General features: G+C 35.1%; 1 protein-coding gene across 1 annotated transcript in view; it reads right to left on the bottom strand.

Moving 5' to 3' along the window:
* LOC124363270 (facilitated trehalose transporter Tret1-like) overlaps window positions 1-25,437 on the bottom strand; it is a 59,587-nt gene that overhangs the window by 14,194 nt on the left and 19,956 nt on the right. The window contains exons 2-5 of the mRNA XM_046818479.1: window positions 18,587-18,791; window positions 16,933-17,068; window positions 12,589-12,873; window positions 9,568-9,744 (exon numbers count right to left, since the gene is read on the bottom strand). Coding sequence (XP_046674435.1) covers window positions 9,568-9,744; window positions 12,589-12,873; window positions 16,933-17,068; window positions 18,587-18,791 — 803 coding nt within the window. The remainder of the gene's footprint in view (window positions 1-9,567; window positions 9,745-12,588; window positions 12,874-16,932; window positions 17,069-18,586; window positions 18,792-25,437) is intronic.

Genomic DNA, 25,437 nt, shown 5'->3' on the forward strand with positions numbered 1-25,437 from the left:
TTTAAATTTTTTCAATTATACTTTTTTAAGTAAACGATTGTTATTATTTAAATAATTCAGTATTACCAACACGTACTGCTAAAAGATTGTTCTCAACAAAGAAACGGGTCAAAATTTTTTAAGGAACAAAATAGTGCCTTACTCTCTGTCCATTACGGGAAAATACCAGTTGTTTGGTCCCCAAACTACCTTGTTGCTATGTATTGTATTTTTTGGACAATATAAAAGCATGGTTTTTGTAACTAGATTACTAAATAAATCTAATCAATTTCAATTATTAATCTTATACAGCCCGCTAAGCAGTGCCTCCACAATTTATTATGAATATCGATCGTCAATACAACCTATTCAAGAAGTAAAAACTTTATGCCTTAATTCACTATTTTGCTTCTTTAATTTGAAAGTTTCGAAAATTGGAATGTTTCTGGTGAAGGCCCCCCAATTTTGACTTGAGCCCCTGCAATTTTTTCCTAGCTACGGCCTTACTGGAAATCAAAAATTCTTTTCACCCATATTAGGGAAACCCTACCACACCACAGAATATGCAAGCTCCTATTTTAACCACAATCCTACTGTTTCAGTGCATTTTAATTGTATTTAGATAGAGGTAGTTCCTGTTTGTGCGTCTACAATATGTGTTGCTAGGGTCTACATAATTTCATACCCATGTAAACATTGTTTCATTGTTAACCCTACTGGTAGTAGTCATTGTATCCAAGAACGTAGTGAGGAAAACATTTTGGGAGGGGTCCAGACAACTGAAATTTTCCCGTAGTGGACAGAGAGCAAAGCCTCATTTTGTTTATTAAAAGTTTTTTAATCCGTTTCTTTGTTGAGAACGATCTTTCAGCAGTACATGTCAGTAACTAACTTATTTAAATAGTAATAATCGTTTACTAACAAAGTAATTGAAAAAATTTAAAATTTGGGGGGATCCGGGCCCCTTGAACCCCCTTGCGGGCTTCTTTCTTGATTGTATCCTGTAGTGTCAGCCTATTTTAGTACAATATTAAAAGTACAAATAAAGAACAATGTATATGATGTTACATATATTTTTGGGATGAATTGGAGAATAATACGAGTATATGGCAGTTTTATGTGAAATAAAATTGTACAGAAATTCAAAACGTGAGGTAGCCATTTCATTTAAAATTTCATCCACTTTCAGCAAACATAAACTTTATTGTACATGTATGCAACCGTATTAAAGCTAGAAACCAAAAAACAGCTATGTGGAGTAATGATTAAAAATAAGCGTATACACAAAAGATTTGGAATAACAGTTTTAGAAATAAATTGTACATGAACGTTTAATTGCACATAGCTTTTAATGCCTCAGATCTTTCTGATCCAATGGTGCCTAAATCACACCGATATGTTGAAAGAGTTTATTGTAAGTTATCATTACGCAAGTGCATGTTTGTTGGACAGAAATAAGTCGGTTAAAACTACAGGGACGACGACGACGTTTGATGGTCAGATAAAAGTCCAGTAACATTAGTAGGGTTGAGTAAATCTTAGAAACTGAAAGGTTTTGTTATTGTAGTTGTTCAGTAAACGTCAGACTAAACAGCTGTCCGCTGGTGTTGACGTGGTCTTACATCAAAGCTGTTTTTGTAGTAAGCTATAAACATCCTTTAGCTGTTTTTTCCAATAATATTATGATCCTCAGTTTAGTTCCTATTTATTTTATTCTTGTTATATAATGATGATTCTCAAGAAATTAAATAGACAAAAACCTCAGTGATTTTTCCTGAAATTTAAAACCAAGTAAATGTCACAATTTTATATTTTTATTTTTGGTCCAATTTTGATCTGTATTATGTAACTAAGCAACCAAACAAATCATATTTGGTAAAAACAATTCACTTGAATTTATTACTGTTAGTTTGAAATGGTTAATAATAAACAATGTTTTATTATTAAAATAAAGACAGTAAAAAACAATGTTTTAATGAATAACCTGGTTTAAAAGTATTTGAAACAGAATAATTTTGTATATACAAATACACACTACATAAAACAATAATACAAATTTGTATTGGATCAATTATTTTGAGTACCTTTCTTTAAAACACAATTATTTAAAAAGTTTTTATGAAACACAATCCGAATTGAACTGTAAGTAAACAGCTGTTCACACTCTCAGTTACAGTTTGTCAGAGGTAAAAAAAATATTTTTACATTTAAAATTTTGAAAGTATTAAATATATAGTGCTTGATCGATAGTGTAATGACGAATCTATTACTGTCTAATTTTCACTTTTTCAATTTGTGATAAAGGTAAAGAATTATATAAGCGTATTCCAATATATAGTGGACTTTTTTCAAATAAAGAAGTTTTATGAATTGGAAAGGCAAGAAGATTTTTGTGTCTAGTATTAGTGATTATGCTGATTTTTGTATTGGTCAAAGGTGTTTGGACTTTTATGGAAGTTTAACAATTCAAAAATATACAAACCTGGTAGTGTGAGTACTTTAGATTTTTTGAATAGCGGTCGGCAGCTCCCTCTAAAGTTGGCACCCATTGCTCTCAGAACAAATTTTTGGGCTATGAATAACACTATTTTTGAGGTACTCTACACTGGTTTACTTTCTTGCTTTGTATATAAAAATATAGGTAATAGAAGGAAAAACATTTTTATTCTTGTTAGAATTTGAAATATACAATATGGCACTGAAGTTTGGGGAAGTTCTGGTAGGCTGGCAGACATTTTCAAAATCCAAAAGAAATATTTAAGGATTATGACATTTTTCAAAAAAGAACTTCATGCAAAGGAATATTTAAAGGCTTAAGTCTGTTAACCTGTCCATTGCTTTATGTGCTGAGATGTTTAATGTTTGTAAGACATAATTTCGAGCTCTTTTTTGTAAATCACTATAACCATAATTGCAATACAAGAAATAGAGATCTGTTGCATTTTCCACTTCGTAAACTTTGTTTGTTTCAGCATTCACCACAATATTTTGAAAGAAAATTATACAATAAGTTTCCTACTAGATTTAAATCAATACAATACACTGAATTTAAAATAAAAGTTTTAGATATGTTAAAAGAAAAAAATATGACTATTGAAGTGTCTATGTGATACAATAATTTAATAACATTATTAATATAACACATACATTTAAAAATGTTATTTTTTACTTTTATAACTATAATAATATTGTACATATTTAATTGTATAACATTATACTTAATTAATTAAACTTTTGACTTTGATGATGTTTCATAACTGATAGTAATGTTAAGTTCTATTTTATATCCTTAAATGTTACCCGTTCTTACAGCTGTGCTGGATTAAAAGAATATATGTTATGTAAACTGTGACAATGAAGAATTTGAATTGAATGAATTTAAAATATGACAGCTACTTATATTTTTATTATATTATATTATAATAAAAATAATGCCAGGGTTGGCAGACCTGGTCTGCAGAAGATTGACGGGTGTTTTAAAGCTCTGTTATTTTTATTCTAATTACATAATTATTTGCATGTTACATAGTTTTTAATATGTCGGAAGGCTTAATTGTGCTTCGGTAGAACATTTGCATGCTGTGGTTTGACGGACAATTGTAAGTAGCTGAATGTGGTTGTCGTGGCTAACCAAACTCAAGGACACGTGCAGCAGCGGGACTACACGACCGTGAGCAGTTCGAGTCTCGACGCAGCCACCGTGCGCCGCTGCCAACACAGCCAGTCGCTGCCCGCCGCCGAAATATCCCTGCTCTGTCACTAATCACTGTCACGAGCGGTCCTGGCCTACCTACCCGCTGCGAGTGTTGCTGATTGCGCCTTCAATTCCCTCACCACTACACTGCTGCTCACCTGTACTGCGGTTTGCTGTTCTTCAAACGCCGGCTGAGAAGTTCTGTGACTGTTGCTGTTCCATCAGTTTGGACTTGAACTGTCTGTCCACAAAAATTGGAGTGCCTTTTATGTTTCTTGTTCTAAGTTTTATTGTTGCATGTTTGTTTTTATCTTTGTAAATTATTATTTTACCAATTAAGCATGTATTATTATTTCATAACTTACTAAATTTCTTTTGCCACTTGTTCTTGTACCATATTCTTTAAAATGGTGATTACTCGTGGCATGTCAAATGTCGCAATGCCTGTAATAGAAGAAATATTTACAGATACAAACAATCTTAACGATGATACCGAGTCCCTTGTCACGAGCCTGTATACGAATTTAAAAAAGTTAGAAGCGAATCATCCTCACATTACTTTATCTGATCTTGTGCTAAATATATCCAACTTACTTAAGCGATTGGATGAATCACTGAGTACTACATCACATTCTGAAGTTGTAATTAAGGAACTTCAAGGTAATATTTTAACTCTTGAGTCCAGACTTGAAAAAGAAAAACAACGGAGGCGATCTGACTTAAATGAATCATTTAATGAGCTAGACGTTATCCGAGAAGAAAAGGACCGTATTTTAAGAGAAAATAGCACCTTGTCTTCCAGCTTAACTAATGCCAAAACCAAGTTAGAGAATCTGACACATGACTGCTTGTCATTGAAATCTTTGGTCACTGACAGGAATAGTGTTCTTGATAAGCTAAAATCAGATCTAATTGCTTCCAATCTGCAAAACTCAGAGCTGACAGGTATTGTGACGGAGCTGAGATCTTCTATTGCTGAGTTAGAACAAAAATCCTGGCTGAATAGTAGATGGATTGATGACTCAATTCTTGATTCCTACTTTCTGTCTTTTGAGCAAAACAACAAGGACAGCTTATCTAAAGTTGTCTTTTTGGGTCCAACACTGACTCAACTAATAAAGCATGGCAGCTCTGCTGATGTGAATGCCCACCTAAAGGAGTTAAATTTCTTTAACTCGGATTATGCATTTCTATGCATTAGTGACAATCCTCCAGTTTTCAGGTCGGATACTGGTTCGCATTGGACCCTGTTGTTTGTCGACATTACTGGCCAGAAGCTGTATCACTTGGACTCACTCCACGGCAGTAACATGCCTGCCGCAAAACTAGTAACAGGCAATCTTGGGTTCAGTGAGAGTAACTTGTGCGAGTTGAACTGCTGTCAACAAAATAACTCTTTTGAGTGTGGCTTGAGTGTACTAGTAAACACAAAGTTCATTCATGATGGTTTCTGCAAAAAAACTACGACCGGTGGCATTCGTTTCCATGAGTGGTACAAGCTGTTTACGGAGAACACAAGTAATCTGTCAATCGGAGAAACAGCTGAACCGGTTGTGATCGAGTCTAACATTAAGGGAATTCCTCAAGCCATTGATGATAGCGATAAATGGTCAATTGTAAAACACAATCGGACAAGGAAGGCAAAAAATAAACTTAACAGGGTGTCAGCCGTCCCCATCGTTGAGACAAAGAACAAATACGGAGAACTAGCGTCGTTTGAGTCGGAGGATGTCCATGACACTGGGCGAGTGAAAAGTGTCTCTGGAGTGTGGAGGACGAGCCAGCAAGAGGATGCCATGACTCAATGTATTAAGTCTAAGAGATGTAAGAAGTCAGGGAATGTGGAGAGCGACGTGAAACGGATGTCTGTCATTAGGGAATCTAATAGTAGCAAACGACAACGGTGTCGTAATTGTAAGTCAAGTAAGGACCCTGAACTCACGGACAGCCACCTTAGCCTAAGAAAAAATGTAAATAGTTTAAATAGTAGTAGAGATTCTATACATAATAAGAGTAGTCCCAATGTTGTAAATAATAATAATATGTATACGTCTACCTTGAAAAGTTGCCTGGTTATTGGGGATTCGTTACTAAGATTTTCAAGTAACCAATGTGTATATAGGGGAGCTACTGTTGATGTAAATCCTGGTGCAAAAATTTTAAACATAAAGAGAAAACTTAAAGATTATGTTCAAGTCCAGCCACCGGTTATTTATATTCATGTCGGCACAAATGATGTGGCTATGGGTTATAATGGTGGGGCTGGATATGATGGTGGTTGTGGCAAGAAAGAGGTTTTGCACAGGATGGCTGAGCTGTTGTATACTTGTAAGACTGAATTTCCTAATGCTAAGATAATTTTAAATAGCATCTTAAGGCGTCGGGATATCAATGACATAGCTCTAGATTATCTTAACGAGCAGTTGTTTTTGATGTGTAACAACTTTAATGTTGAATTTATTGATCTGTACAATTGTATTCGTAGGCACCACCTTGCTATAGACGGAAGGCACCTAAATAGGAGTGGCAACTTTGAATTGGGCCATATTATGCTCTCCACGTTACTAAAATCTACTTCTAAACGCTCACTTTCCGATTCGGTGGCTCCCATCCTCTCTAGCAATGCCCTGCAGCCCGTCCCTGTCGCTCCTAATCCTTTTGTGCCTTCCTGTGGGCCCACTACTGGGTTTCCCCGTGATCCTTCACCAGAGATTTCCCGTGAGCCCTCTCCTGTGCGTTCAATAGCTTCTTCGGGAAACGGGTCGTACGGGGTGATGAAGGCGATCACCTAGACACTCTTAGGCTGGTACATCAAAATGTCCAGGGTATTATGCCTAAACTGGCCCAGATTGAGGTTATGGTGGATTTGCTCTCGCCTCAAATCCTATGTTTCTCAGAACACTTTCTGAGAGAATCAGAGATGAATATTTTTGTTTTGTCTGGGTTTAGGGTCGTGTCCAGTTATTGTCGGTCCGTTAAGGGGCGAGGTGGCGTGTGCATCTTGGTTCACGAGGGTCTGAGGCATTGTCATGCTGTTGACGTTTCGAGATTTTGCAAGGAGGGCTCTTGTGAGCTGGCCTGTGTTTCAGTGGATTTAAGCGGTTCTCAATATTTAGTTATCTCTGTTTACAGACCTCCACATTCAGATTTCAGTAACATTGAATTGTTCTTTAATTCTTTAACTGATTGTCTTAATTCTATTTTGAAATCTGGCGTAAGGGTCCTTATTGCTGGTGATTTTAATATTGACATGTGTTCTGATAATGAAACTGCCAGACAACTGTCTCATCTCATTACTTCTTTTGGGCTTAGAGATACAGTAAAATCGTATACCAGGGAGTTTAATGGGTCTACGTCACTAATTGACAACATCTTTACGAACATCAATCCAAGTGAGCTGGTCACTCAAGTTGTCATAACGGCAGTATCGGACCACCATGCTCAGGTTGGTGATCTCAAGGTTAATGTGTCTCCTATGATAAATACTCCTAAGTTCAAACTCAAACGTCAAATTTCAGATAACAGCATCCATGTTTTAAGACACTTGTTGGCAAATGAAATGTGGGCTAATGTTCTTAGTGCTCAAGATGTGAACTCCAAGTTCTCACTTTTCCTATCTACTTTTTCATATTATTTTAATTTAATTGCTCCTATAAAGAAGGTAAAATACCAGAAAACCAAATCTTTTACGAAGGTGGTGTTCAATAAAGATTTGCTTCAGCTCCAAGAGAAGGTGATCACTATGTATTCTCTGACGAAACACCTTGGTTCTGGACATCCCTTGCGAAAATCTTACCGTGATCTTAAGAAACAGTTTCGGACTAGAGTTCGCTCTGCTAAGGCTGGGTTGGTTTATAAACACATCACAAAGGCCAAGAACAAAAACAGGGCCGTTTGGAACATCATTAAGGACATTCAGCCCAACAAAAAGTCCAAGGATTTTACCTGTTACTCCATTAAGAATGAAAGTGGTTCCTTAGTGGTCGATCCGACTGTTATCTCATGTCAGTTTAATTCTTTCTTCACCCAGATGGGCGAACGTCTTGGAGGCGGTTCTTGGAATGTTGACGACCCACAACGAGTGTGTCATGCGATGCGGACAGTTGTACCTTCACTTTTCCTGTGGCCAACAGATGTTCGGGAAGTAATCGCAGTGGTAAAATCCTTAAAGCCCGGCCACACCTCAGGAGCTGATGGGATGTCTTCTAGCCTTCTGAAGGATGTTGCTGAGCAGCTGGCTTGGCCTTTGGCCCACATTGCGAATGCTACCTTCGAAAGTGGTGTATTTCCATGTATTCTAAAGCAAGCAATAGTTAAACCACTACTGAAAAAGGGAAGCCCATATGACATCGAAAACTATAGGCCCATATCTATCCTATCAACGTTTTCAAAAGTCTTGGAAAAACTGTATCTTGTTCGTTTATTGTCGTTTTTATCGCATAATAATGTCATTTTTGAAAAGCAATTTGGCTTCAGACGTGGCTTCTCGACACTTGATGCCGTTTTTGATTTCATCAATCATGTTTCTATTGCCTTGGATGAACGTCAGCATTCGTTTGGTGTTTTCTTGGATCTCCGAAAAGCGTTCGATGTTGTCAATCATGGGCTCTTGTTATGCAAACTACAAAACCTTGGAATTAGGGGTGCCGCATTTGACTGGGTGTCTTCATATTTGATGGGGCGTAGCCAGGTAGTTGAAATTCCCTTTGTTGACCACTCTGGTTGCTTGAGTCATCGAGTATCCTCTGTGAAAACGGTGAAGTCAGGGGTACCCCAAGGCTCTGTCCTTGGCCCAGTCTTATTCCTATTATTTGTTAATGACATCTCATCTAGTGTGGGCGGAGGAAATCTGTGCTTATTTGCTGACGACACATCTTTCAATATGTCACATAAAAATAGGGAAAACCTGGAATATGATATTTTTGTACAAGGCAGCTGTCTTCTTCAATGGATGGAAGAAAATCACCTTACTGTGAACACTGCAAAGACGACATTCCTGGATTTTAATATTAGAGCACCCATGAATGGTGATAGTGGAAGTTCATCCATTATTTTAGGCGATTCCGTTATTAACTCGTCACAATTTACAAACTTCTTGGGTGTGATTTTGGACTCAAGCCTGAACTTTCACCTTCACATGGACAAGGTGTGTGGGAAATTATGCAGCGGCATATTTTTATTACGTAGACTCTCCAGTTTTTCTAGTACTGAAATTCTTCTGGCTGGCTATTATGGGTGCATTTACCCACATCTTGCTTATGGACTTCCAATATGGGGCTCTGAAAACACAAAGACCCTATACATCTTTCGTTTGCAGAAGAAATCTCTAAGGATTGTATTAGGGCTGGCAAGAAGTCAATCATGCAGGGGTTTTTTTCCGTTCAAACAAAATTCTTACATTCCCAAGCCTATACATACTTGAAACCTTAACCTTCTTTAAGAAAAATATGCACATTTTTACCTCTGATTTTCCTACTCATTACAACTTAAGAAACTCCATCTGTATACCTGTACCAAAACACCGTACCTCATTTTTTGAAAACCAGTTATATTTTTCAGCAATCAAATTATTTAATAGTCTCCCACTGGAAATAAAAGCAGAAACTGTTGTTAGCAAATTTAGAAAAAGACTTAAGTGTTTTTTGATTGATGGAGAGTTTTACTCTGTAAGAGATTATCTAATGTACAAATAAGATGTTTAGTTATTTTATCTTTTGTTTTTATTATTATTGTAAATTATTGACCATTGTCATGCAATGTTAATTGTTAATTGACAAATAAACACTTTGACTTTGACTTTGAATATTTTATATTATATTATACGCATAACGAGTAGTAGTTAGGGACAGAATGGCCTCCATATAATATCTATGAAACACTGACTCGAGACGAACCTCTAAGCTTGGTAAGTGCGGACCGTGCTGACTCGATACGACCTCTGTTGAGTAGATAGGTCGGTGACTCGGGCAAGAAGAATGCAGAAATGAAGCCAATAGTAGGAACACAGCCGTTGACAAACGCCAGCCAGTTCCAAGCAAAGAAAGAGCCGACTATGTACTGGATAGACACTCCTGTAACAAAAAATGTATGTTTTCATTTTAAAATTTCCTTCATAGCCTACTTTGAGGAATAAGTGATAATTTATCAAAGGCAAACACAAATTTTAAAGTTCTACAGCTCTTACTGAGTTATTCCATTACAAACAGACGAGATTTTTCGTAAAAATACTACCATTTGCAGAGAACTACCAGGAGGAAATTGGTAGAAGGATGAATTTTGTCCTCTGAAAATGGGAAAGATAAGGGTTACGATTAGGCTGATGACCAACTATTTGTTCAAGCTTACCAATAAGTATTGTCTCAAACACACTTAATTGTAGTTCTGCTTGTATCATATGACTTTGTTCCTTTAATTAACTAAGGTACAACTGTTCCTCAGCGAAACACAACTGGACTTTTCACTGACACATTTGATGACTTGATGACTTGGTATTCTGCCAAAAATCTGATTATAAATGATACTAAGAATGAGAGTATAATTTTTCATTAAAAAATAATTAGATACAATTTATGACAACTTTTTAAAATCAATTAAACTGCTTGGCGTTTCTCTAGATAGTACACTCTGCTGGGATGAACATGTCCATGGCCTTTGTAGGAAATTGTCAAGAGTATTATTCTTATAAAGGGAACTGAAGGATTTTGTGAGCCCTGATGTTTTATTGAGGGTTTATTTTGGTCTCTTTCACAGCCACTTCAATTTTGGTGTATGTCTCTGGGGCAAATTTAGTGCTGCAAAAAAGTCTTTTACTTGGCAGAAGAAGGCAGTAAAGGTATTGTCTGGATTATCTAATCAAGAATCCTGCAGAGCAAGTTTTCGCACATTTAAAATTATGACATTTACCAACATGTACATACATTCATAGTAATTTAATCTTTGTTAAACGAAATATCAATAATTTTAATACTAACAGTTTATTACGTAAATATAAAACAAGAAACAAACAAGACCTAGTTGCACTAAGTATTAGATTAAGTAAAACAATGAAAAGTTACCAATACCAACAATTGAAATTATTTAATACGTTACCAGTTTCAATTAGATTGTTACCAAATAATGAGTTTGACAAAGTTGTATCTAAGTGGCTTAAATGTAATGTATTTTATACAATTGAAGAGTTCATGTCTTGTGCAATTTTATAATTTTAGATTTTATTTTTAAATTTTAAATTATTGACATTGTTCTTGTACATAATATAGATTTTGGAAATTTATTCTGACAAAGCCTATTGTAATTTGTAAAAATTATTTAATGGCTAATAAAGATTCTTGATTCTTGATCCCACTTTGTGAATGATTTCTTTCACAGAACAGCCACAATTTAGGACAAAATGTTCTTTGAAATTAACTATTTAAATAGTGTAAAGTAAAATAGTCCTGTTTACTTAACATTTCCAGTCCCACGTGAAGATTTGTGGTAATTATTCTTTTACACTTATTGTAGAGTAACAGATTCTTGGAGCTAAAAGTTTTACGAAAAGAAGATGAGGAAACCCCTATTGCACTTATTCCTGAAAGGACATTTGCGCTGCTTTCGGAGTGACAGGATATTCAGGATGGGTAAGACTGGGAGTGAAGCACTTCCTTTCAAGGTCTCATGAGGAGGGATAAAGAGCAGTAGAGGCCTATCTCAGTCATGTCACTTTGGAAGAAATGCAAGGGAAGTCTCATCGCTCATGTTGAGACGTTAAAACCCTCTAGAATTAAGGGGTCATAACCCTCACTCACTCCAACAGTCATCCTCCACACTTAACTAGACCTCTTGAGTGGCCATTTTTACTTCATTATCTTGATATGCCACTCCTGACTTCCATATGGCTGCCCAGATTTCAGTGACACATCGGTTTTTTCCTGTGAAAATGTGGAATACATACTCGAAGAAAGGGGTTCGGAGATCTTCCCTGGGAAATTTTGAAAATACGAGATCTCAAAACAGTGTTGTTTGTTTTGCATCATAGGTGCAGGGAAATGTTTTCCGCACAAATCAAAAGTGCTTACGTTTCTTAAAAAGAGGTACCGGAACACCGTTCTGGCATGCCTGTCTTCAATCGGACAATGCCAACTATCATCTTTAGCCAATGTATAGTGACTCTTTACAGCCTTTTCATGAGGAAATATATTGTAAAACGTGTATTATACTGAAGGATGGATAAATAACCAATTGACTAACTATAAACGTAATCCAAGAGATTAACGTTATGTTTGTATGTGTGCTTTTACACATAGTCACAGGTATAATACGAGTTACTTTTGGTGGGAGGGGTGGGGAGGGGAACGAGGCATCCAAGTAAATTTTACCTCTGGTATTTAGTGCAAAAGTTTTCTATTACTTTTTACAAGATGATGAAGAGAAGTTATGTTTCATAATGTGCATGGCTTCCATTCATTTTCATTCAATTTTGAGTTTTGTTTGTTTATTACAATTTTAATATTCAGTGTATAGAGGAGGGCGTCCAAGCTGCTAGACTCTTCCTATATAAGCCATTGTCCAAAGTTCAAGTTTACCACCCAAATTATACTTTTTTTGTAGAAAATAATCAACAAAAATTAAAAACACATTTAGTAAACTGTCTGTAGTGCTAGATAATATATACTAGATAATACTCGTACTATTTCTATTCAACAATGCACGCAGTTTATACTGGTCCAAAGACCATAATGTATTTGTTGTCTATAAGAATAATTTGCAACTTATTCGTATGTAACCTATAAAGTTTATAAATAGGAAACAAATTATTCTTTGTTTATTGCTGGAACACAATTAAATTGAGTTTACATTTTTAGTTAATTCTTATTTTTTCAACCCACTAGGAGAAAAGGTTCTAAAAATGATTTTATGATAACTGGAGCACAAACCTAAAGACACTCCCACTGAAGCCACGGCAGCCAGCATGCCTCTCAGATGAGGTTGGGTCACTTCTCCCGTATAGACTCTGGCGGGAGAACCCATCATCCCTGCTCCCAGCCCCACCAGAAGGCGCCCAGCGTAGATCATGTATACCCCAGTCGCAGCACAGATCAAGTACCAGCCGACAATCATCGGCATCAAACACATGATGATAGTACGCTTGCGGCCAAACGTGTCCAGCAGATAACCACTCAGGAGGCACCCAAACGGCGTAGACACCGATGATAAGCTGGCTGCCAACATTATAAAACAATAAGTGGTTTTGTATGCACCCTTTGATGAAACAACTTATTCTGTAAATACTCTTATTTCTTTATATTCTTTTTAAATAATTCCTCTTTTAGCTCTGATATAACAAATAAATTTCCACAAAGTAGGTAGTGATGAAGCATATGAGCTTTTCAATTCTGGTTAAATGTGGAATGGAAGCAGTTGTTCAAAATTGAATTTGAATTTCTGCTTCAAACTGATCCCAATGGCCTATAGAATGAACTGTTTTATCATTTCAAATTCAGTATAGTTTTTTGTTCAAAAAGTTATTTAGGCCTAAGCTATAAAACATTTGAGGGTTTCTTATAATTGTGTCCTCTTTGACAGAAACCAGAAACAAATTGACCAAATTTCAAAATTTCTCAAGACTGCCTCTTTTAAAAATAGTCTTTCCAAAACTAACTTATCATAGTCCGATATTACTCATCCATGAGAATTTAGAAATGCAACTAATTTTCTTTAGTGGAATTTGCTAAAAATAAATCATATACGTTCAAATTAGCATTAATTTACAATATTATAATATATACATATATATATAAAAAACTCACTTTTCCTGCTTACCATTTTGGTTGACAATTTTTAAGCACTGCAGGGTTGAATTAACCTTTTAGTAAAGTACAGTTAATTTCCCCATTCCTATGGTTAATGAAATTTAACAAATGGAAAACTCAAAGTCCAAAACCTCAAGATAGATAGTACAAACCTAAACTTTTCTCAGGATCAGCTACTGCTAAAAATTGTAACTTGCTGTAGCCAAGCAACTTCTCAAAATGCTTCATCATGTAGGTATAAGATGGCAAACTCTTCTAAAACTACTTTCAAACAACCATTTTGAATATCTTAGGCATGATACTCACAACACATGTTGGTCAATAGTTAATTTTGTATAGAATTGGTTATATGACAGTATTGCAGTGGCATGTTTAGAAGGGCTACTTCATAGGGGGCTGACTTACTGAGGAGTAATGCTCTCCAAAAAAGGGGGCTCAGGAATCTTCTCATGGAAAAATGTTGTACTTTACGAACTAAATGTGGTCTAGCCTAAAATAAACTACCTGGTACATTTTTATGTTTGGCTTTCAAAATTTTGGGAGCTTGAGCTCCCCTTTAGGTACCCCATGCAGTATTCTATGTGGAAGAAAACCATGTCAGTAAGGGCTTGTGAACAATGACAATGAAAACAAACAAGAAGCAATAAAATTAGATGAAAATTTGGTGAAGAACTTAGAAAGCCACTAATCTCTTGAGTTTTGGTTCTTGATGGTACTAATCATTCGTAGAGAAAGAAATATCAATGTTTGAAACATTTTGACACTCCGACATTCATATTTGTCTACCATCTAAGGTGCAACCTGTCTTCATCAAAAGATTCATGAATCAAAGCAAAGTGGTGAGTGAGCAAAGTTTGAGGTTTACAATAGCTTTGATAGACATAGTATATTATATTTTTCTCATTTTTACAATAAACATGTTGAAGACATCCATTACATGTTTGCATATCATCAAAAAAGATAATACCTAACACCACCTGATGGAAAATGATAGTCTCACAGCAAAACTGAATCTACCTTATCTACTGTTACATCTACTAACAATATACTGTTGTATATAATCAAAAAAGATAATACCTAACACCACCTGATGGAAAATGATAGTCTCACAGCAAAACGGAATCTGCCTTATCTACTGTTACATCTACTAACAATATACTGTTGCATATAATCAACAAAGATAATACCTGACACCACCAGATGGACAATTCATAATCTCACAGCAAAACATAATCTCAAATAGACAAAGGAAAGTACATCTCTGCTCTCCTCCTTGACTATAGCAAAGCTTTTGACTGTTTAGGACATGACCTCATATCAGAAAAACTTAAATCTCTTGGCATTACTGGCATAGCAAACAACTGGTTTATGAGCTATCTGTCAGGGCGAACACAGGTAGTTGAAATACAGAACATTACACTTGGCCATAAAAACACCTACCAGTCAAACCCACAACCAGTCACACGTGGAGTGCCACAAGGATCAGTCCTGGGCCCAGTCATCTTTGTCTTATTTGTCAATGACTTCCCAGCATACATCCAAGATCACAATACCAACTGTGTAATGTATGCTGATGACACAACACTCTTAATAAAGGATGACACTGCAGAAGGAGTACATACAACCGCCTGCAACTCCCTCTGCAAAGCACTGACATACTGCAGGAAAAATGACCTGGCTGTAAATCCATCAAAAACCATACAGATTAACTTTAGTAAAAGAAAAGACTACATTCCAAAAATACCTGACGTAGAAATTGAAAACCATGTTAAATTCCTTGGAATCATTCTGGATGGAAATCTCGGCTGGACAGAGCATGTGGATGGCCTTTGCAAAAAAATCAGCATAGGTATTTATGCTGTTCGGCGCATAAAATGGATTGGAAACCTAGAAAATGCCAAAACAGCCTACTATTCATTAGTAGAAACCCATATGAGGTATGGGATTGCTGTATGGGGCGGATCCTCTGTCGGAAACCTCAACAAGGTGCTTGTCCTGCAGAAAAAAGCCATTAGAATCCTCGCTGACCTTGAACATCAACAAAGCTGCAGACAAGCCTTCCAAACCCTCGGCATAATGACCGTCACTGCTCTATACATCCAAGAAGTAATTCTACATGTGCACAGCCTGGGTCTTCAAACAGGGAAAGATATCCATTCATACAACACTCGCCATGCAGCCAACTACGTTCTGCCTCCACATCGCACAGCAATTTATGGAGAAAAACCATCTTATATCGGCCGGAAGTTGTGGAACGCTCTCCCAGAAACAATGAGAAGATTGAAGAGGAGTGCCCTACAAGGAAAACTGCATGACATCCTAGTAAATCAACCATTTTATTCACTGGACGAGTTCTTCAACGCCTGCAATGAAACATGGAGATTTCAAAATGTACCTTGAAACTGAAACACAAATGTATAAACATTCATCATCCATATTTATGTAATAATATTATGTGACTCTATAACTGTTCTTAATGAATATGTAAATAAAGAAGTTTGTCTATTGTCTATTGTCTGTCTAAAACCCAATCTGCCTTATCTACTAATAATCTACTGTTGTATATCATCAACAAAGATAATACCTAACACCACCTGATGGAAAATGATAGTCTCACAGCAAAACTGAATCTACCTTATCTACTGTAACATCTACTAAGGGTGATTAGATTTTTAAAAGCACTTGTAGATAAGATAAAGACAGATTGGCTACCTTCTGACCAACAATAATTCTAGTGAACCTTCTTTTACTATATACAAACATTATACTCATGTTCAAAGCTCTTTAACAGAAAGCGAGCATCCAGAAAGGTAAGCAAAACCAATGTTACTGATAGCAAAGAACTCTATCAGTTCTCTCTCATTGATATATTAATATTTACTCTTTTCCCATTCTCCTGATAGGTTTATTACACAAAACGGTGAAGCTTTTGAGGACATATAGAATAAAGATAATAAGTAACTCAGTAATCCCGTCATGAGCATCAGTATTTTTTTTTCATTCTTGGCTTTCTTATGATGAAGCTTAAGAGCCGGCTTTAGTGAAACAACCTTGAATTTTTATCCACAACAAACAATGTTAAACTTTATGCAGGTTTTTGCTCTTATTTTTGTATTATAGTAGGCTATTATTGGAGATGTTTCTTTAAAGATATAATTATTACACATCCAAACGCTTTTTAGACTTTTGTTGTAAAACGTATGCTTTTTAATATTAAAACAATGGAAGTTCAAAAAAGTTAAAACGTTTTCTAAATAGCCCATAATACTACAAAAATACTCAAAAGCGTTCAGATGTGTATTGATAACGAGACATCCCATTAAATTGAGTCATATCTCATAATTTATTTTACAATTGAAAATAAGGCTGTGACAGTGTATGGGGTTTAACTTTGTTCTTACAGGGTTACAATCAGGATAGCCACTAGTACGAAAATATTCTGTTATTAATTAAATTTAGCAGTCTTACCAATCCAAGAAGCTTCATTTTCATCAATTGGTATGAGACTGTCCGGTTGCTTCAACTGTGGGATTGTAACAGCTGAGAATCCAAACATCATTCCAGTGTTGATGGTACCTAGATTGGCAAACAGTGCTGCCACAACCTGAAAAAATAAGTTATAATTTGGTATGTTATTCTTACAGAATTGGTTGTAGTACCATACAAAGTAGTTCACCAAATTTACAACATCATCGGTTTATACCCACCTTTGATCAAATAGTTCTTTCTACAAAATATTATTTTATACAATATATATTTTAAAATTAAACATGTTTTAAAGAAATTAAATCTGGAAAGACGATAGACGATACATTTTTAATGAAACTGGAACAGGAAAAGGAGCTTAACTTGAGTTTTTAGTTCTCTTGGTTCCTAGAAACCACTGATTACAAAAAAGAGATTACTTTTATTGATAATGGTGCCTAATTTTAGAAACCTAGTGGAACACACTTGAGGATATACCTGTATAATTACTGAGATGTAATAATGATAAATAATAACTAAATAAATCTAGCCTCAAATATGCCATTGTTGAGGAATATTGAAAAAAATATTGAAGTAATCACAGTCACTGCAATATATTATTAATACACAAAGAGACAGAAATTTATGTCAATTCATCATTATTTTTACCATGGATTACATGTCAGTCATGATGATAAGATGGGGTTATAGAGTGATAAGGATTAAATGTTAAAAACCCTGTGGCATTTGCCACTTTATTTTGTTGGCCGTTGGACGGGCCGGCAGCAGCCGGGAGCAGTTTCCCTACAGCTGGTCGAGTCGTCTGCTTTTCCAGATGTTTAACCTCTACTTCTAGATGCTTCTGTGGAACTCTGCCTGTTTTGTTTGGTTCATGTGTTCAGGCTTCTAGATATCTGGAATTAGGTTTCTTGCTCTCTTCTCTTCTGGCTTCCGTAGGGCGAGGACGTCTTAGAGTTTCTGTGGTCGGAGTTCTAAAATCAAAGCTGGCTGCCCGCTCCCTCGACGAACCGGCACGGTGTTTTTGGTGTTAATATTGTATGCCTACCTTCCAATCAACGTTTCACGACCTCGTTTAATATTTAGGACCCAGTCGTTCCAAATTCAGTGTACGAATTTTGTCGCAACCCAAAAACACATATATTTAGGATATATTTATATGTTTAGATATTGAACCTCATACTTTACACTATAAACACAAATTAATGAGTCAAACTATTTCTCACCACTCAGTTAAATAGAAGAAATATCGAAAACCTGTAGGGAAAGTTTTTGTTGTATTTTAAAGTACTGTACTTTTCAAAAGTAGTACTTTACAAAATACATATTTCCATTAAGTTAAGAGGAACACCACCACTGGCACATCTCTGTAATAATTCTATACCAAACCGATCTAATCACCAATTCTTGCGCTTAACATTTTTCATAACAAATGTCTAAAGTAATGTTGAATGTTTTGGTATTGGTCATAGTCACAATCAGTATAAATTATTGTCAGTAATATTGATATTCTAGGGTCAATGGAAAAAGTATAACAACTCACTGAACTGACAATTTTATTATAGAACTTCTTCTAACATTGAAAACCTTTCGTTAGAATAAAAATATAAGAAAAAATGCCAAACTCGGGTCAACTTACCTGCCTGAAGGAGCTGCCCCGCCTCTGCTTGCCGGAGGGGTGGGCGATGACTGCCATGGAGCCATGCCACGCCTCGCCACCCACTCTCTCACGCGACACCCCCATCCCCACTTGCGGAGTCACAATCTTGACACCTGGCGTCTCCTCCACCAGTGCTTTCAGCACCTCCAAGTCCACCACCGCCATTGTGCCGTTCTTGTCGGAACTGCAAAATTCAGAGAGTGACTGATCAGTTGCTGTTGCAGCTTCTTAAAATTTTTAGTTAGGTTAGATCTTAGGAGCCATTTCTAATAGGCTAGTCCTGAGAATCAAAATCTTAAAGGTTACTAAAAATGAAGTAGCTGGTATACTGGTTCCTGGTCATAAGGAACCCGGGGAATGAAAGAGCTGATGCCCTGGCCAACCGGGGCTCAGCGTCAATATTATAACGGGCCCTCAACCGTTCTGCGGTATTCCAAGGTGTGAATCCTTTGGGGCTGTCTCGAAATGAATTCGCGCTGAACATGAGAGAAGGTGGAGGTTGCATCCGGGCATGAGAATGAGCAGAATGGTACTATAGTCACCTTCCTCCAGAGAGGCGTCTGACCTTCTCTCACTAAATAGATCAATGTCTTCTCGGGTTATAGGTCTAATCACGGGACATGGTTACCTGAGGAAGCATCTTCACAGAGTCAGCATCCTTCAGAAGGATCCGCTCTGTAGAATGTGTGATGAGCAAAATGAAACTGCCGAACACCTGCTCTTTGATTGTCCTTCAATAAGGGAGCGGTATGCCATCTTCGGTAGTTTGGACAAGGGTGGTGAATTTCCTCAGGAGGACCTGATAGGTTGTTTTCGGGGGTTTGTGGAACTGCTGAAATCATACACTGGTAGGCCTCGTGGTGTGCTTCCGGGGTGCGCAAAAGACCCTAGAGGCTTAAGTGCATGGCAGTAGGCCGCCCCACAGAAGAAGAAGCTGGTATACCTAATCTTGAAACCACTGACCAAATATCTGGAAGTTATTGTGGATGTTGACATCTCTTAGAAGAACCATGTTGACATCCTCTGTAAAAAAACTCAGCAGTTCATTGTATGCTATGAGGATAACTTGCTACGGGTGCAGCAGAGACTGCAAGAGTTACTTACCACACCTTTTTTGAGAGCTGTATGACCTATGGAATCACCTTATGGGGGGGGGGAGGCTCATCCTGTGGCAACTCAGAAAGGGTCTTGCTTCTCAAAAGGAGGGCAATAAAAACATTGGCTGGATTGGGAATATGTGATAGTTGCAGGAAAACTTTTCAAGATATGGACATTCTAACAGTGGTTTCTCACTACGTCCTGGCAGTGATTTCGTCTGCTTGTACAAATGGACTTCAAAGACTTGCTGCTATTCATCAACACAATACCAGACTTGCAAACAACTACAATCTTCCATTTGCCTGCACAGCATTGTACGCAAAGAAACCAGCATACGCCGGTACCAAGTTTTACAACCTTCTCCCAGATGAGTTGAAGTTTTTTGACACCTTTTAAATCTTAATGATTTTTTTAATAAGTCTCCCTCTCGCCCTCTACCCCTCTCCCTCTCCCTTCCTCCCTCCTCACTGGTCATCAGACCGCACTGTGAATAGATTTTTCAGAGAGGCTAAAGATCTTTCTAGAGGCAAGCTCAAGCTAATATGAAGATAGTATATAAACTCGTGTTATAGCGATGGATATGTTCACAATCTCATTTTAAAACTTGATTCTAATAAGAAATTGGTGAATATAGTACTGTTGTAATTGTTTAACAACTCACATAGGCAATACTGCAGATCTCTAAAGGGTTGTACTAAATCCTATTTTCCCAAATTTGTCTCCTTCCAGGAGTAGAAGAACTCCTCTTCAGCCAACGTGATGCCAACTTCGGTTAAAATTCATAGATCGCTATGACGTCCAAGATCTATTTGTGGAAATGGTTTAGGCCCAGGAGCTTCATTCCCTTCGCTCAAGGGATATTCAAGATATTTAAAGTTAACATTTGCACGAAGATGTTGGACTCAGAGATTTGCCGTACATTTCAAACTGCTATAGAATGAGAAATCCAATTTTGATAATTCTGTGGGACCATAAGATCTCTGGGGTAGCAGTGTAGAAAATGGTTTTGGTCCCTTGGATAGTTAGGGGGCAAAGTTCTCAAACTACAATTGTGCAACAGAATGTGCATGTCAGTTTTAGTTCAAATAAATGCAATTATATAGCATCCAGATGGACTAATTAATTAATTATTTAAACAATTACTTCGTTAATGAATTAAATAATTCTTTTTCTATTCTTTTCCTTTTTTTATACCTCTTAAAATAATGTTTCTTGCGCACTCTTTAAGCTCATCCCGTATGTTGTCTTACATCTTATAGCCGTATAACTTCATATAATAGAAATTTTTCATCTTTGTCATGTAGTTTCATTATCATAACTGATTAAATGATTACTATTTACACTGCTTGAATTTAGTTAATATGCATCCAAACAGAGTATGTTACTATTAGTTATTTTTAGTTATCTATCAATCATATAATTTTTAATTTTGTTCTAAACTTTACATTGTATATCAGTACTATTTGTGATTGCAAACTCGAGTGAAGATGGACTCGGTTCTCACACATAGGCTTTTGCTCATGTGGGTACCTTCTCGTGTATTTTATTATCACTATATTTGCATATAATTATGTAAATGAGATAAATAAATAAAATTTAAAAAAATTTGTGTGTAGAGAGCAGATAAATAGGGTTTTTATTTGCTTCAACAACAAATTGGAACATAAACTTGAAGAACCAACTACAGTTTCACCATCAAAACATAATTCATTACTTCATTGCTAAATTATTTTAAAGTGAAAATCTGTTCTATGCACAAACAGTGAGACTATTTGACCAACAATTCCAGCAGGGATGGCCAGGATATTTCAGTGCCTGGAACTGCTGGAACTACTCCAGACCTGAACAGCTGAGCTAATTTTAATGTTCTATTTTTTCCAGATCTGACAATACCAAAAGCAATCTCTGCCACTCTTCTCTCTGCTTCTCTAATATATCTACTGATTCAACCAATTCCAGTAAGGAAACCTGAACTTTAAAGGTATAGTTTCCAACAGCATTTTATACACATCTACTTTGATTCTATACACAAAGGAAAATATCTACAGAATAGAATACCATATTACTAACCATATTTCAATCTTGGTAGAGATACAACAAAGAAATTATAAAGAATTGTACAAAATGAAATAAAATATATAATGTAAAAACAAATAAAATAGTTCTGCATTTCCATTGAATACAGCTGATCTGTTTATATGTTTTTATATGAAAACATACAAACAGATCTATAAACTGATACTTATGTTTATTACAGGATTATCTATGTCAAAACAAATTCAGACTATTTGTTTGTTGGTTAACACAATATGGCATTAATATTTTTGAGAGGTTTTTAAGAGCATTTTTTTGTTTATTTTACAATCTATCTTTTATTATAAAATTGTAAACTGAAGGAATTTTGATTTACGTTAACTCATTTTTATACAGTATTCACTACACTATTAAATTTAAACATTCTAAAATTTATATTGTATTCCCAATTGGTTTTTCTAATATTTAGCTATAGAACGATTTTTTTGCACAATAGAAATCAAAGTAAATACCTGGATGTTACAAAAAAAGAGTTATTTTATGAAGAGTTAATGGAGTTAATGAAACTTATTAACTGGATGAGTAATTTATAATTTAACATTGCAATTTTTAAATAGAAATTATTAATAAAAAACAAAATTGTTAAATAACAATAATTGTAATGATTGAATATGTTTGTATTGTTATTTAATGATTATTTTGTACAAATAACTTTCTTATTGTAATTTTGAACAAAAATGCTATAAAGATGACAATTTTAAGGGTCACAAACTTAAAACTAAACAAACAAGAATCAGAACGTTACCGTACAGGTACAGAGACTTCAAAACAAAAAAAAATTGTTTAATACAAATAAATTATTAATTACTACTAACAATAATACAGACAAAAATATATTAATAAGCAACTCTTCAAAATATAAGTTGTCCAGTGTAATGAGCAAACTCACTGAGTAACTAAAATTTTTTTACAACATAAAAAATTGAGATGTGACACGTCTTTAACCCTAGAACTGACAATTGACATTATAATGTCAATCTGACAAGCATGTGTTTTGCCTGTTCATTATAAATCAACACTACTACCACTATTTATATACTATTTCAAACAGAAAGAATTGCTGATATCAATAGTGAAATTTGTTTTGTTTTTTTTGGCAACAGTGATGTTACAGTGACGTCATGAAACTTGCCAGAAAGATCGTCTTCATCTAGCCATTTTGAAAATTAGTGATATATCATGGCTATGGTTTATTATGTCAGTTTATAGTTTGTGATAGGGTAAACTATGCTAAATTATGGTATATTTTGGAAAGATTTAGTGTAAAAATTATATTTTTTTGTTAATTTTTGAAATAATCGTACCCACCAATAAGAAATCGTAATTTTGTAGTAAGAAATTTAAGTACGCCCTACCACTTTTCAGAAATATAAAAATTGGTTATTAATTAATTAATTTTTTTTAGTGCATATAGTTCTTTAAAGTTTGGTATATTTTGGAACGTTTAGTGTAAGAATTATATTTGTTGTAAATTTGTGAAAATAATCGTAACCATAGTAACAAATTGAGCCTTTCATGAACTGTTTATTGTTTTTACAATATACATAATTTTTCCTGAAGAGAACCTGGATGCAATTCAATTATTCTATTTTCTGAAACTAGATAAAAGGAAGAATAAATTGGCTACATCAGATTCTAATATTTATATTATCACACTTTACCAGGGACAGTCCCACCACTTAAAACAAATTTTAGTGTAGTCATTTTTATGATTTATGCATGATGTTTTATAACATAATTATTTCCGTATTTTCCTAAAAGATAACGTATTACGCATATAGATTTACAGTAAAAACACATTTTCACAAAATGTTTAAGTACAAGTACAACACACTAAAAAATGGCTGACATCTGAGGAAAAAATGACTCAGTGAGTCCCCCCCAAAAATAGCTCCCTCAAAATGTTTCCTATATACACCACTGGGATGAAACTGTGTATAAACATTTTGTATCTTAAAATAATTTGTTTATAAGTTCCCTTTAAGCCTACGTAATCATTTAACTAACAAAGAATGTTTTCAAACTATTTACTAACACATACTGTACAGACAATTTTTAAAAGAAACATTTTTCAGTATGATTTGTCTGTACAAACATGTACAAACCAGGTGGCTTTATCTGTTAAGATGGTACAACTGATTCTTGGTTGGGCTATTTGTTTTCATTTTAAAGCCACAGCTCTTAGGTTAAGTCTCTGAAGACAGAAAAAAGTATAAAAATTTTTATCACTTCACAAGGTATAACAGACATTTAAAGTGTAAAATTTAGCGACTTAAAGAAACTATATTATTTTACTGAAAGATACGTTCATAAAATTACATATATGTACAAAATCTTTCTTAAGATTAAAAATAAAACATGTCATTACTACCCACCATCTAACATTTACATACTATAACAATTTAAATCCCTATATTCAATCTTTTTTGGGTCTGTTGAAATGATAAAAGACTTTTCTTTTTTATGTTTTTAGAAACGATATCTAAAGGGTTGTAACCAAAAGTTGTTAGAGAATTGAAAAAGAATTAATCCAACTTCTTGTAATGACTTACTGATCTTATAAAATATTGTTAATTAACTTCTTCATATATTCTTGGTATATAATTAGAAATATGAGTACCTACATTGGATGTACATTAAATCTTTTTCTTAATAGTTCTTTTATACGCACATGTTAAAAATTTAAAAGAAATAAACCATTCATTGAGATGTGTGACTACGGAAAATGCTGAACTTTTTCCATCTTGAACTTCTCGTAAAATGCACTATTTATGTCAAGGTGTAAAGTAATTGGTTGCAAGTATGTGTTAAAATGCATTTTCCATTACTTGATAGAGGTCCTAATGAAGATATACAGGACCCATTAGGTGTATACTGTTATACTGTTATCGGTGAAGTACATGATAAATCAGTCTCACTGTTATCAGAGGATGATTCATCATCATATTGATAGGTGCTGGGATATCCTATGGCTAGTGATAAGTAAGGCCAACAGCTGCCAATCATGTATATGATCCATTGGCAACATTAATTAAAATTAGTGTAATTATCAACTCATTTTTCATCAAATAGTCGATCTTTCCATTAACTTGAGTAGCATCGTATAAAATGTCAGTCTGAAAACTTGTTATGTTTTATACAGATTTTCTACACAACCCATTTTATTTCACAGACAAATACTTTTAAGAGAAAATGGTCCGAACCCTTTGCATATGTAGATTTAACGTATTGTGAATCAAACTCGACAACTCTCATTTAGGAAGCAAATTTTTTATAAATTTACTATAATGAAAGTCAATTTTACTTAATATTAGGACAATTTTAAGTCTTATTGTCATAAATGGCACACTTTTCTATAAAAATGAAATTTAAAATGAATCTTGTGGTTTGAATATGCAAGTAGATTGAGTTTTTTTTTAATTTCACAATAGTTGGATTACTGTCGTACATATTTAAAAACTGTTTCAGCCTTTTGAGGGTGGGGGAGGTGGTTCTATCACCCCCATCCCCTGCTCTAGTTACACCACTGCAATATGTGAAGTGATATCGTAGAGTAGAGTGCACCACTTCGAGCACTCTAATCACTTCAAGAAAATGTTCTTTTGGTGTGACGTGTTGGCTTCATCCCAGTCCATATG

Source organism: Homalodisca vitripennis, chromosome 5 (genome assembly GCF_021130785.1).
Source record: "Homalodisca vitripennis isolate AUS2020 chromosome 5, UT_GWSS_2.1, whole genome shotgun sequence".
NCBI lineage: Eukaryota > Metazoa > Arthropoda > Insecta > Hemiptera > Cicadellidae > Homalodisca > Homalodisca vitripennis.